At 39.8% G+C, this 15,063-nt stretch overlaps 1 protein-coding gene across 3 annotated transcripts in view; it reads right to left on the minus strand.

Moving 5' to 3' along the window:
• DTNA (dystrobrevin alpha) overlaps positions 1–4,031 on the minus strand; it is a gene marked incomplete at both ends in the record, with an annotated part of 96,465 nt that extends 92,434 nt beyond the window's left edge. For all 3 annotated transcript variants that reach the window (XM_080338554.1, XM_080338553.1, XM_080338552.1), the window contains one exon: positions 3,965–4,031. In XM_080338554.1, coding sequence (XP_080194680.1) covers positions 3,965–4,031 — 67 coding nt within the window. The remainder of the gene's footprint in view (positions 1–3,964) is intronic.
• Between the last annotated feature and the right edge of the window lie 11,032 nt (positions 4,032–15,063).

Consider the following 15,063-nt stretch of genomic DNA (forward strand, 5'->3'; position numbering starts at 1 on the left):
TCTGTTCTATTCACTTGGGCAAGGTACCAAGTTACAAAAAACAGAGTTTCTGAAGGAACTGTCTGCATGAAACATACCCAAAGAAGGTACAATCAGGCTGTAAGAGAAGCATAGTGGAATATGACCCTTTTCTGCTTTCACACATGCTTGCCGAATGCTTTAAGATTCACCTTGACGTTATTAGATTGGCCACTCAGCTGCCCTGTTGTCCATATGGCCATGTCAGCACCATTCACCCTCACTTTCTTAAGTAATCTGCCATGCTTTGGACCCAAATTTTTCAAATGTGCTCTGACCTCCCCTCTCCCCACACTCTGCTCTTTTTCTGACCGGATTCTCCCACACCATCTTCCCAGGGCTTCCAGTTACTCCCTTTTGACAGCTGGCTCTCTTAACAGAAAATGTTCCTGGGAGAAGCCATCCATAACTATGTAACACCACGTTTGGAAAGTTCTTTTTTTATTTTTTTCATCATATGCTTTATTGTTAGATTACAGACGTTTTTCTCTTGTCCATTAGTATCTCATTGAAAGCTTTGGGAAAACTTCTTTACTGGTAAAAGGGAGGATAATGCTTGTAACACTAAGTCTTTTTCAATTGAATCAATGAGTAAAATGAATTTAGCTTTTTCCCCTCTTAACTTTAGTGAAAGCTACTAATAAAAGCTTTCAGTGCTCCTTAATAAAACTTCAGCCTTTTAACAAGGTGTAAAGATCCAAAAGCAAAGTGAGAGTCTGGCTCATTGAGCTTCCTAGGTTGCAGTATTAATCCCAAATAAACAAATGCGTAGGCAGTAATGTTGCTTTTTTTTTTTCCCCCTTTACTATTTACACACATAGTGGATGGTACTAATTTGGTAGCATTTTGGGAGAAGGTGTTTTTGCCGATAAAGCCCAATTTACTTTTACCACGATTCACATTTTGCTGCAGTCAGAGATCTATTTGTTAAATAACTTCTGTAGAAAAGTGCCTTCACGTACATAGAGAGTCCTGATAAACAAGTGGAAAGATGTGCAGGAATGAGCACGGCAAACGAGACTGTGGATTTATAATCTGCCTACAGAATGACCAGTGGCCTCTCCTTCCTTCTGCCCACTGGCAGCTTCACTCTGTTTCCTTTGCATATGCTCACCTCATGTAACACGCTGGCAGTTTGCAAAAATAACAAGATACATGGCACGCTTTGGCTGCTGTTTTCTTGCTGGATAATACATGCTGGCAGCACAACAGTGACGTACGTTTTGAACTCTCTTAATCAGTCTGGATTTACCTGAGCACGTCAGGTCAGACTAAGGGTAGTCTTGTGACTGGACATCCAGTGGTGCATTTTGAGGTATAAGACACAATTTAAGCTTTAAGTACAGGGGTCTATGGAAGATTATATTTATTAAAATACTAATTCACAAAGGTTTGTAATTTGGAACTAGAAAGATGCCTGTTCTGAAGGAAATAAAAAAGTCAAACTAAACTTCTTCAAATACAGGGAAAATCACATAGGGGCCCAAATCTAAAGTCAAGTCCATTTATGCTTCTTTTCAGAACAAGTTTCCTATTTGAAAAGGCAGGAAAACTTGGTTTTGTTTTGGTTTTTTTGTGCTGTCTTGTGTAGTCTGGAACATGACCCACTTTCTAAAAGTATTGTGGAGTTTCAATCACAGACTCACAGATGTGACTGCAAGAACCCAGAACACTGGCAAAGCCTCCATATTACGAATTTCTTTCCTCTAACATCAGCATATTGTGGAGTTTTTTTACAAGAAGCTTAACTTTGTTATAATGTTAAGAAGTTTCGCATGGCCCACAGTATGTAGGGTGTGTGGGGCAGGTTTTTTACTAAACATGGACTGTGTGGGCTTGCACACAGCTGAGGGCACCTGAATGCAAGGACAGAAGGACGAGCTTCTGTTTCAGTGAAGCACACCCTTTATACACACAGGAATCCAAGGGACTCTCCAAATGCAAAATTGAGCGCTTTATATCAATCTGGGCATTTCTTTGCCTAAAACATATATAGTTCTTCACAAAAGTTTAGTATTTTTGTCTCTTTTTACCTTGGTGGAACTCAGTTCTCTGTGTGCATGTGTAGTAGGAAGAGAAAGGGAAGCAGGCAAACAGAAAAGGGAAGCAAATGTGAGATAAAGCAGTCACAAGTAAATATGGCAAAAATACTAAAATGTGAAAGAAAAAAAGAGTAGACAACAACTATTTGTGTACAATATGGGAAAATAATCCCTCCTCCACCTCAACTGATGATTATAAACTTTCCCAACACCCACTTAACTCCTCCAAAACAGCCCAACAGCAAAACAGCCTTCAAAACTGCAGGAACAGACCATAAATCCTCACAGCAAAGTTTTAAGGAATTATGTTCCGTTTTTCAAATATTTCAAACTAACTGAAGTTATTGGAAGTTGTGCTATTGACTTTAGCTGATAGAAGCTCAATAATTCTAATAATTCTAATAGTAATTATAAGAATTATAAGTATTATAATAGTAATTATTATTATAAGTATTATTATAATTGTAATAATTCCCTCAAGCCTTGTTTGATATTGAAATAGTTACAGGGCACAACAAAGCTACTGAACACAAGACCATTCTCCACAGGCCATGTGAACGAGAAGTCCTTAATTTGGAGAGCTCAGGAGTGCAGTCGTAGGGCATCTGGTCAGCCATGGCCTCATCCCTGGATAACAATACCCAGCACATTTAATTTACCAGCACAGGCCTGACCTTTCAGTGAGCACAGCTGCTCAAGTCCCAGCAATACCCATCTTAGTCTCCTCTAGAAGACAGCGGAGATGTTCTGTCACTTTTTACTATGTTGCAGAGGACAAATAATAGGAAGCTGAGTAATTACAGACACAACTTAGGTGAATCTATTAACAGGGTGACAGTCTCAAACTTCATACCTAATAGAACTTCCTTGAGAAATGGTGGTTTGTTTCTGAGAGAAATAAGAGATGACAGTCAAGAGAACTGCAGGAACATTGCTGGTATAGTACATCCCTGAGATACTATTCTGCAGGGAACATAAAGCTTCACAACAAAGTGAGGTATGTAGTATATGAGTCCCTGCGCTGTGTCTGGCTGGGATGGAGTTAATTTTCTTTATAGCAGCCTGCATGGTGACGTGTTTTGATTTGTGGCTACAGAAGTGTTGATAACACACCGATGTTTCAGCTGTTGCTGAACAGCACTGGCACAGCATCCAGGCCTTTGTTTCCTACTCTGTGCCCCTCCAGAGAACTGGCTGAGGGACGGCGAGAGGGTGGGAGGGGGTACAGCTGGGACAGACGACCCCACCTGTCCAAAAGGTAGTCCACTCCCTATAATGTCATGTCCAGCAATAAAACTGGGGTAGGGAAAGAAGGGGATGGGAAATTTTGTCTTCTAAGGTGGACATTGCTCAGAGACTGGCTGGGCATGGGCCTGCTTTTAGGAGGTGGTGAGTGACCACCTTTGCATCACTTGTTGTTTTTTGTTGTCGTTCGCATCTTTTTCTTTGCTCTTTCCTTCACTTATTCAACTGTCTTTATCACGACTCATGAGTTTTATTGGTTTTGCTTGCCCTGTATTCTCTCCCATCTCACTGGGGGGTGGCTGGTTCTGTGAGTGCTCCGCAGCTGGATGGGGTAAACCCACTACGGACACCCCCCCTAAAAGATGTAGTCTTTTGGAGACCTCTATCCCTCTTCATGGTTACCTGTGTATTGCAGCATTTCTGTCTCAAGAAGCTATTGATTAAAATAGTACAATCATGACATCTGGTGTAGAAAATCCCTCTCTCCTGCCATTTGGTCAAATCAGCCCATTTTCCTGTACTCTTGGTCTCACAACATTAAACCACTTGTGAAATGGAGATATCAGTTACTTGAGGTGGGAAGCTTGCATAAATTCTCCTGACACTGCATTGCAACTGGCTCAGTCTATCACAGCAAAACATTTCTAGGAAGTACTTACGCATTTCTGCAAACAGCTGCCTTCTTTCTGCCATGGTATTTCCTCTTTTCCCACAATCTTCAATCATTCTGGAAGACAAAATCGTGTGAAAATATTGAGTGTTGTTCCTAGACTGAACATACGTACATAAGCATCCATAATCGGTCCCTGAGAACCTTTGAGGCTGACTGGTGCTCCACATGTACCCAACGCCTTTTGCCAGCCTCTCTGTGGCGCGGTTTGCGGAGAAGCTGGTCCCCAAATTGTCCTCCATTCCCCAGACTCTGCTTTCAAGCATTTGTTTTCTCTCTCTCTCTCTCTCCCCTAAAGGCAATGTTCAGTTTTTCTGCTTGATGTAACTAACTGACTTACATAACACAAGCTCTGAAATTCATTTTAGGTTTTCTTAAATAAGGAATCTTCAGTTAGAATTATGTAAGCGAGAAGAAATCATAAAAGATTCAGATATTATTTTATGGTTTAGCAAATGTCTTTCTAGTCAATTTTGGGTGGAAGGAAACAGAAAAAAAATAACACAACAGCAACTAAATCTCTACTTCACAACATAATACCTTCTATTTACTCAAGCAAATACACTCCAAAAATTAATTCAAATTCAGGACAGTACATCTCCGATTAAATGAGTTCCAGTAAAAGGCTGAGAAGTTAGAATACATTTTCCTTCAGTTTTCAGATATAAAAATCTTCAGAATATTTTGAAGAGTGCTACTGCAGGATAGAGCATGGAGAAAAGCCACAGCTTCCTTCACAGCCAGCATTCAAACCATATAGCACTCAAACCACTAGAGCCTTCAGAGTGAAGATTAACATCTTCAGCAGCACTCAGAAAGTGAAACCAGCGGCAGCATCACCACTTCCTACGGGTTATTGCTCTGGCAAACCAATATCCTTTTCTCCCTGCCAGTCTGGCTAGGGCATCTGACCTGCATTGTAATCCAACATTCTTATCTCAACTAGACTGCATAAAATAACATTGGACCACCTGGGATATAAAGGACATGCTTTGCAGAGGCCCGCAATTCAAAATATTCCACCGTCCTCCATAGCAAACCCACATATGTATATAACAAGAAGCATAACAGTATTGGATGCTGAAGTCTATAATCACTGAAGGATTCAACATAGAAAATCAGTTTCCTTTTATTTCTCACAGAATCACAGAATGTCAGGGATTGGAAGGGACCTCAAAAGATCATCCAGTCCAATCCCCCTGTCGGAGCAGGAACACCTAGATGAGGTTACACAGGAAGGTGTCCAGGTGGGTTTTGAATGTCTCCAGAGAAGGAGACTCCACAACCTCCCTGGGCATCTTGTTCCAGTGTTCTGTCACCCTCACTGTGAAGAAGTTTCTTCTCATATTGAAGTGGAACCTCCTGTGTTCCAGTTGGCACCCCTTGCCCCTTGTCCTATCATTGGTTGTCACTGAGAAGAGCCTGGCTCCATCCTCCTGACACTCACCCTTTACATAATCATAAACATGAATGAGGTCACCCCTCAGTCTCCTCTTCTCCAAGCTAAAGAGACCCAGCTCCCTCAGCTTTCCCCATAAGGGAGATGCTCCACTCCCTTAATCATCTTTGTGACTCAGAGAAAGAAAGGCAAGCACATAAAAGATGTTTTGTTGTGGTTTTGTTTGTTGTTGTTTTTTTTTTCTCCTTCAAAAATGCACTGTTCAAATGAAGCGCTGGTACATTATAACTGCCTTTTCCAAAGAGCATATTCATTCCTCGGGATATTGACAAAGGCTCCACTAAAGTGCTGTCTATGGTGTACACTTAGTGATGTGAGCAGCAGTCCTACTAGGGAGTGGACAAAGGGTGAGGCTGCAGCCTGTTTGCAGGGGTACTCCAGTTCACCTTTATGCTCTTATTTGGCCAGGCCTGACACACACATGTGTAGCACGGCATTAACCCCGAGCTAACACACTCCACCTCTCTGCAGAGATATCAGCTTTTAGTGTAGCGCCCCACAGAAGTGGCCACACTGCCGCTGATCTGGGGGTAGCTGGTGTCTCGCCTGCTTAGAGTGTCAGGGAAGGCTCACACCCACCTGCAAAACAGGATACACCAACCTGCACCCTAACTAGTCAGTAAGTAGTATTATAATATCTGTTGTACCTGGATCAGCCTTAAATCTCTGTCCATAAAAGATGAAAAAACTACGTAAGCCCACTAACCTCAGCTTGAGTTCCCCACTCCGTTCTGTTTCTAATCAAACTGGAGACAAATTTGCCAAGGTAAACGACCAGATAATGTAAGACAGGTGTGTTCATAAAGCCCTTTGAAAATATAGTGTCTTTTGCCAAGTAGGGCAGTTGAGTGAATATTTCAGAGCAAATACAACTTTAGATTAACTTTTATTATTTGTAAAGTGGTTCACAGGCCATCATAATTTTCTCTGACTTCTGCATTCAGAATTATTCTACAAACAATGTGCAACTGGTTTTCAGACTACATACTGTTCACATTAATGGACTGAGATTGGGTTACTTTGATTTTGGCACATAGATTACATCATCCTCTCTAAGTTTCTTGATATTAATACAATTTACACTTAAATCTTACAGATTTTTCTCCATTTATTAATTGGCTGTTTTCAATGCTCTCTAACACACGTGAAATAACCACTTGTCTCACAGTGATTGCTGCAAACTTAATCAAAAACAAAAGAGGTGCAAGTTTATTCTTCCTTCTCATACCGCCTCTTGGATAAAAATATTCCTTAGCTACTGCTTTTAAATATCTACAGCACATCCACTGGAACATGGCTCACCTGTGACCTTATTCACCACGTTGAAGAACTTTCCCAGTCAAAATTAATTTTAAAAAGGTATTTTTCAAATAATGCAAATTGTAGAACAAGTTCTCTGCCTCCTTCAGAAGCCCATTCCTAAAATGTCCTTTCATTAACTGGTTTTCCCTTTTGTGCAATTCATCTTCCCCTTACTTTTATTGATGTTTATATCTCTTTATATAAAATGTTCCCTGGACCTGATCATCATTTTTCAGAATGTCCCATTATCTACTGAAAGTCAATCACCCTCTTCACTGCTTGGGCTTATGGGGATTACCAGGCCTGACAAATAACTTTATACACACACAACTCAGACTTCCTTGGAGATGGAAGAAACTTTGTATTTATATATTTAAGACTCTCACTGCACTAGATATTTTGCAGATTTTGCAACAGCCTTCATCCCAAATGACAATCCTAAAATCTTCTGGCAATGGGATATATTCCATTAAGCTTATGAGAACATCAGCAGTGGCAGTATTTTCAGACAGGTATCTTCTATCCCTCCTTCACATATTTTCCTGATAGAAGACAAATGGCACACGATGCTCATCAATATTGCTATTTTTGAGTCGTCATTGATAAGAATTCACTCAACTGTGTCTTCCAAGCTTTTTGTATGCATTTTTAATTCTAGCATGTGCTACAGCCCAGGCTCAACTAATGCCACGTGTCATGGGTGTTGGGCATCTCCCTTTTCAGCCTTGTTCACCTTGATCCAGCTCACAGGTACAGAGCTCAGCTCTTTAACTCAGATTACAGAGACTCAAGCTTTGAGCCTGGGATGCTCTTGTTCAGTCCCTGGGGCTGCCCATGAGCAGAACTGACTACACTCATGTTCCAGTATTTCTCATTTTGCTTACAACACGTGTCAAGGCACAGAAAAGAAAAAGTACAATTTGTTCTACAGGGGAACAGCACAAATCACAAAGTGAACTTTAATGTACTTTACAAACAGAATAAATTATCAGAGACACTATTTTGAAAAATATTAATTGATATACACTCTTCACATAGTAGGGTTTAGATTATATTTGTCTTCTATTGATTCCTTCAACTATCTTTTTCCCTTCACTTTTCTCCCCAGGAATTAGCTCCTCCACTGCAGGGGGCGAGAACACTTACTGTGCATCTAATTAAAATTCTTGTCACGGGCTAATTAGTAAGGTACTAATTAGCAAGGTATTAAGGCTTCAATCCATTACAGACATTCCAGAGCAGAAATCATTCCAAGCATAAGGTTTCCAGTCTCTGAAAAAAGATACCATTAATGCTTCATTTCTACAAGTGTTTCAAGCTGAAAACTTTTATGATATTAGTAGTGCTTGTAGAAAAATAATAAAGAAATAATTTAGTTTGATTTGAACTCTTTTGATTACAATTTCATCTTCATGCTTACCATGTATCAGAAGTATAGTTGGTCTATTTTTTAATATACTTTATTTGTTTATAAAATCTAGGAGAGTATATCATGTAATATACATAGGGCAAGAACTAAACGTCTCATTTTTCTTTCCTTTCCTGTTGTGCTGCTTTGACTTATGAGCTCTATGCACGGTAAAAGCACTGCCTGCCACAATTAAATCATTAGCTTCCAAAAAACCATCAAAAGAAGTAATTGCCTGTATACCTGGAGAAGTAGCTCCCCTCTGGAGAGTTCCATACACTCCCCCAGAGACTGTAAAAGATTCACAACCTGGCACACACACATACACACAGTTTGATGGCTCCGAGAAAAGCCATCCCATTAACACTTCCACAAATCCCCATCCCGTTCATGTGTGATGGATGAAGTGTCTCAGGGAGGTGGGAAGTGCACTAGCGAAGAAAATTGTTTGCTAAAATCCATTAACTGTGGCACAAAAAATTTCATAGAATCACAGAATCATTTTGGTTGGAAAAGACCTTTCAGATTATTGAGTCTAACCATTAACCTAGCACTGCCAAGTCCACCACTAAACCATGTCCCTAAGAACATCATCTATCTGTCTTTTAAACCCCTCCAGAGATGGTGACTCTATCACTTCCCCGGGCAGCCTGTTCCAATGCTTCACAACCCTTTCTGTGAAGAATTTTTTCCTAATATCCAATCTGAACCTCCTCTGGTGCAACTTGAGGCCATTTCCTCTCATCCTATCACTTGCTACTTGGGAGAAGAGACCAACCCCTCCATGCTACAACCTTCTTTCAGGTAGTTGCAGACAGCGATAAGGTCTCCCCTCAGCCTCCTTTTCTCCAGGCTGAACAGCCCCAGCTCCTTCAGCCACTGAAAAAAGAGGCTCTGAATCCTGACCGGTGACACTTCTGATGGTCTTTCAGGCTGGATAAAAGTTGTTCTTTTCCACTGCAGCAGGCAGAGAGGAAAAAGAGAAACACTTGTCTCTGCCCGAGTCTTATCCAGTCATGCTTGTTTTGTCTCTGAAGTGCTTGGGAGCATCCTGGGATGCAACCTCTAGCTGGAAGGTCTGCTCCAGAAGAGTAGTAAAACCCATAGTGAGCACCTCGAGATCACTTTTGGAAAGAGCACCATTGTTTGGTAGAAAATATCGACCAGGCTCAAGCATCCTTCATTCTGAGCAGTCTCTATTTCCCCAGTGGGAAAATCTTCAACTTCCATGAAATGTCAAATGTCAGATATCAGCTTTGGTGTCTCTGGGAATTGGAAGCATCAGGATGCAGAAAAAATGTGCTGGTTTCTCAGTGGCCATTTTTCATGGTGTTGACAAATCAGATGCTATTTTCTATGCAATTGGTCAATAGTTAGAGCCAGCTTTGAGCAGACAACAGTAACATTTTTCAGCTGCACAGGCTTCTTGTCTGCCATTGCTCGGTGCACTTTTATCAAAATGCCCTCCATACATAACAAACTGCTATTCCTTTTTGGGATTTATCTGCATCGGAAATTTTGATTTGTGAAAATGAAAGAGCCTGCTGAGGTCTAGCTTACAGTGACTTCATGAAGAACTCAAAAGCTGTATTAGCAGGTAGGTTTGGAGTGCTGTGCAAGCAGGATTCACTGCAATATGACAGAGAAGATTTTCCACAGATTTTTTCCTCGCATTACATTTTCTCAAAATTCAGCTGTGGTAGGTGGATGCTGCTCAGCTAACTAGAGCAGAGTTACAACTGCTTATTTCAAAGTGAATTCGGACTGGAGAATAGAGAGTTAAAAGTGACTGCCAACTAAAACCGTATTTGCAAAGTCACCAACCTCAGCAATCCTTGAAGTTAGTAAAGAGAATCACGAAAGGCCACTTAAGAGCCCTCTTCCCCTTAATGGATTTATTGGTGCCTTATGAATGGCTTGTTCCACATCTTTTAATGAAGCAGGTCCCTAATAGGTCTCCCTCTGCTTTACATTCCAGGACTAATCTTTAGCACTATAATAAAATTGTTCAATGCTCTTTCCTGAGGCGAGGTATAATTGCGTTGCACTTACAGTGCTTGTTTGCATTTTATCTAGATGAGCATTTACAGTGAAGGATGAAAATAAAAGCTGTTGGTAAGCTCACCTCCAACATGTATGTCTGCCTCTTATTTTTGCTATATTTTGCAATTTTAATATTACAAAAAAATTGAAATTCTCTCTTGATTTATTTCTTTAGTGAAATTTGTCTCGTTTTTAAGAAAGAATTTTCCAGCAGATTTTTCATCAGTTCCCCTTTTGTGAGCTTCGTATCCTTAGTAGAAAACTGTCAAAAATGCCTAAAAAGGCACCCACTGCAACTCATTTTCATAATGCTCAGTCTTCAAGGAAGTCTGAATGCTATGCAAATCTCATCTGTGAGGTCTGAAAAACAAACTGCAAAGAGGTTCATCACTGAAGAAAGAAAGGGCAATTTGAAGACAGAAAACATAAGAGTCAACATAGACTAATTTCATATTTAATACTGTACAGAACCAGAACTTTGACAGAGGATGCTGTGACTGTTTGGCTTCAGGGAACAAAGGAACCGTCAGTCATGTTCCACGTGCACTGGGCATTATCAAGTTTAGGAATTTAAACTGCTATTAAACTGGGCCAAAATATATCCCAAAACAATTGTTTTCCTGCTTTTTTATGGCTGCTTATAGAGTATAATTTTCAGCTTTTCTGTGCGACACAAAGGAGGACTTCTCTTGTATCACACAGAATTCAAATACGAAAGACATTTTAAAGAAATAGTACTTGAGACTGACAATATATATGTGAAACTTTAAGAACTGTCTTAAAAGAGTAGCTTAGATATGCTACCATGCTCTTTTAGAATCAGCCTTCCTGGCACTACAAGAAACTAGTCTACTGAATGAAACACGGAAAGAAAACTAACGTTCAGTGCTTCAGATATGTTTTCACCCTTTGAGAGTACAAAATTATCCAATAAAGTCATTTAGGTCAGCTCCAAAAAACTTATCTCCCATGCATCATTGCTATCACTTCTGATAAACAGTTCTGATAAAGAGGAGGGATTGATTTTAGCTAACTGGTACAGATTTAAATACAGCTTTTCAAAGTCCTATTCAAATGCTATCTTAAAATAATATTTCATCTAAATTTTATTAAATATTTTGAAACAAATAAAGCAGATATTGATTTCCTTTACATTCACACATGATGTTTCAAAGCATTAGATCAGCTCAGGGGTAGTTAGAAACAATCTCCGCTAACAGTCCTTCTTTTGTGTTACATTCAAAACACATTCCAGAAACAGAAGAAAACCCCAAAACTCAGACACAAAAGCTGATGATACAGAATCTGCTTGTCTGATGTATTAATTTTTTAATGGAGTTTTTCCACTCCCTCATCATGGAGCTGGACTTCACCCAAACGCTAGTTTTTCCTTCAACATAGGTTTTTTAAAAACTATTTTTCTGAAAAGCAGGATCAATAAAGCATTGATCACCTTTAAACACTAGAATTTGCGACTCTACTTCTTTCAGTTGGTTAAGTAAGGAATAATTCATAGGGAAAACTGTAATGAAACTCAAGGGATAAGGATTTATCACAGGAAGCACGTAATTGATATTCTGATACTTTGGTACCCTGGTCTTCTCTGAGGTCTTTTTATTTGCCATTGTAGAGACACAAAGGAGGCTGCAGGATTTCACACATAATTAAACTCTTACTTAGTCAAAGGGACTTTTCAGTTCTTCTTGTGCTGCCATAATTAAACCCAAATTCATTTGAGTAAGCTGTCAGTGATACAACTGTGTTGGGAAGCATTGCCTGGATTCTGCCAATTTTAATAATACAAGTTGTCAGTTTCTGTAAATAGGGATTTGATGATTATTTTCTGTAGGACAGTAGGTACTTTCATCTCCTTAGAATTATAAAAACATCTAAATAAACCAAATGGTAGCTGTGGGAGAAGACACATTCCTAGGCAGTTGAAATTATTGAGCTCCTTTGCGTGTACTGTGAAAATCTTTCACTAAAATTAAGTATAGTTGGGTAGTCAAGCAAATTAGTCAATAGATAGGCTGCCGGCTTTTGTCACCTTACCTGATCAAAAGTTTTGGAATCCAAACAATTAACTGAATAGTGACTGATTTAGAGAAGTTTTAAAAACCCTTATCAATTAAGACTTTTCCATTATTCAACTGACAACCAAGAAGATGTTTTTTCATCTTTATGCCTGAAATGGGCCCCTTTGGCCTTTTTCCTCTTTTTAATTTTCTGAAATATTATAACAAATAGATTCATGGAAAAGTGGTCTAAATGATATATAAGCAACACAGCTAAAAGAAGAACCTTTAAAAACCTTTCCATGAAAATCCAAGCCTCTCCAGATCTAAATGAGGAAAAGGTGGGGAAGAAATTCCAAAGGAAAGAATGATGAGGCACTGATGAAATTGTTCACATATATTCTTTCATAGTGGTAGCTGTCAGTTTGTCTTGAAGTTCAGGGAAAGTGGGCACTAGGACAGAAGAATGGCACTGGGATGGGAATTAACAAATTTATGAGCAGATTTGGATTAAGTATACATTCTGAGACAAAAAAAAAGCTTTGATTACCGAGTCTGTACAAATCTCATGCAGAGAGAAATCAGATTCTTAATGCAAGTATGAGCAGCCTACAGGCTGATCTAATTAATATCTGAAGAACGCATTTTTAGCAATTAACCATTGTCAGGAAAAAAGGAAATGTGAGATTTTAGCTTTTTTACCTGGCCATATCCCTTCTATGAGCGTCCTGATGACTTGGGTAGAAGTGATACAACTTGATCATTTCAGTGGCTCCATTCAGCTGAAGATTCCTTTAAAGCACACACCAACCAGTCCTTTTACTTCTATTTTCAAGTACCAGGTCACACTGAAGGGCACACATCTAAGTCTCTAAGTTTGTGGTGGGAAAACAAGTTTTAAGTGCATTGTTAACATGATTTCACTTGGCAGCTTTGGCCATAATAGTTTAGTCCTCAAGATATATGAGCCAGCACTGTGTCCTTGTGGCCAGGAAGGCCAATGGCATCCTGGGGTGTATTACAAGGGGGGTGGTTAGTAGATCGAGAGAGGTTCTCCTTCCCCTCTACTCCGCCCTACTGAGACCACATCTGGAATATTGTGTCCAGTTCTGGGCCCCTCAGTTCCAGAAGGACACGGAACTGCTGGAGAGAGTCCAGTGAAGGGCAACAAAGATGATTAAGGGAGTGGAGGACCTCCCTTATGAGGAAAGGCTGAGGGAGCTGGGTCTCTTTAGTTTGGAGAAGAGGAGATTGAGGGGTGACCTTATTAATTATATATAAATATATAAAGGGTGAGTGCCACGAGGATGGAGCCAGGCTCTTCTCGGTGACAACCAATGATAGGACAAGGGGTAATGGGATCAAGCTGGAACACAAGAGGTTCCACTTAAATTTGAGAAAAAACTTCTCCGTGAGGGTGACAGAACACTGGAACAGGCTGCCCAGGGAGGTTGTGGAGTCTCCTTCTCTGGAGACATTCAGAGAGTAAATTCAAGAGTAAAACCCGCCTGGACATGTTCCTGTGTGAACTCACCTAGGTGTTCCTGCTCCAGCAGGCAGATTGGACTAGATGATCTTTTGAGGTCCCTTCCAATCCCAAACATACTGTGATACTGTGATACTGTGATACTGTGATACTGTGATATTCAGTTAAGATAGTAACTATCCCAAAGCAGAATGATTAAAAGCACTCTCATTCCATAACTGCCTACCTGCATACCCATGAATAACCACACAAGCAGTACAGCAATACAGTCACTACATCCAACAGAAATGGAACAGGTAGGCTGGCCCTACCATGTGACACCAGAAGAAACAGCAGAAAAAAAATTCTAAGCAATGAGATGTCCAAATTTGTAAAAATTTAAGTGGCATTACAGGCCAATACAAACATTTTTGAGTCTTCTAATGGTGAATGCATAGGAAAAGCAAACTCAGATGGGCTCCAGTTCAACAAAAGCTTTCGTTAATCTGTCCTTATTCTGCAAAGCCTTTACACATACACACTGAACTCCAAGCATATGCTCGAATTCCATTGTGCTGACCAAGTACTTAGCTGAAGAGGATTGGACTGCTGAACCAAGCTCAAAGGGCTTTCTATTTAGTCCCTAATAAATGTCAAAGCAAAAGGACAGCCTACAAGCAGTAGTATATAAAAGGGAATGTACTTGGAAATGGCACTTCAAGGAGGAGCCAGAATATCTCCCAACACAAAATAAGCTTTAGTCACGTGCAGAGATTTATCTAATAGAGAACATACCTCCTCTGCATGTGATGTGGAAGTTTATAGAGTATTGAGGTCACCTGGAAAGCAAAACGAATTAAAGAATTGAAGAGAAGAGTGTAAGAAATACAAGAATCTTCTCCCCTTTCATCCTTCTCCTCTTTATTATTTGGATGGATGCTGAGATGCTACTCAGGCCACTTTTCTAAAAGTAAACTGCGAAGACAACTCCATTTTATGTCCCTTCATACATCACTGGTTATTCCTGAAGTATCCCTCCTCAGGAGGTTAGTCTGTTACAAAAACATCTTCAATGCAAATGCATTCTGTCTTTGCCTCCCATTGCTGGACTATTCTCATATGATATTACCATACTCTTTCACGTTAGTCTAGTTAATTAAGTAGAGTGATTAATAACGTGCAACTATTTTTTAGGAGCAGGATTTTTTGCAAAATTATCTATTTAATAAATACTAAGTTAGGCATCTTATGGTCTCACTAAAACGTCAACATGTTAGAGACAAGGCTGTGGACGGCTGTAATAACTTAAAACAATTCAGGAAAAAACAGACACTTGTTTCAACAGGTAAAGGACGACAGGAAATGAAAGAAAATGCAAACAAACAGAAATGGACAG

This window comes from Nesoenas mayeri (assembly GCF_963082525.1).
Source record: "Nesoenas mayeri genome assembly, chromosome: 2".
Taxonomy (NCBI): domain Eukaryota; kingdom Metazoa; phylum Chordata; class Aves; order Columbiformes; family Columbidae; genus Nesoenas; species Nesoenas mayeri.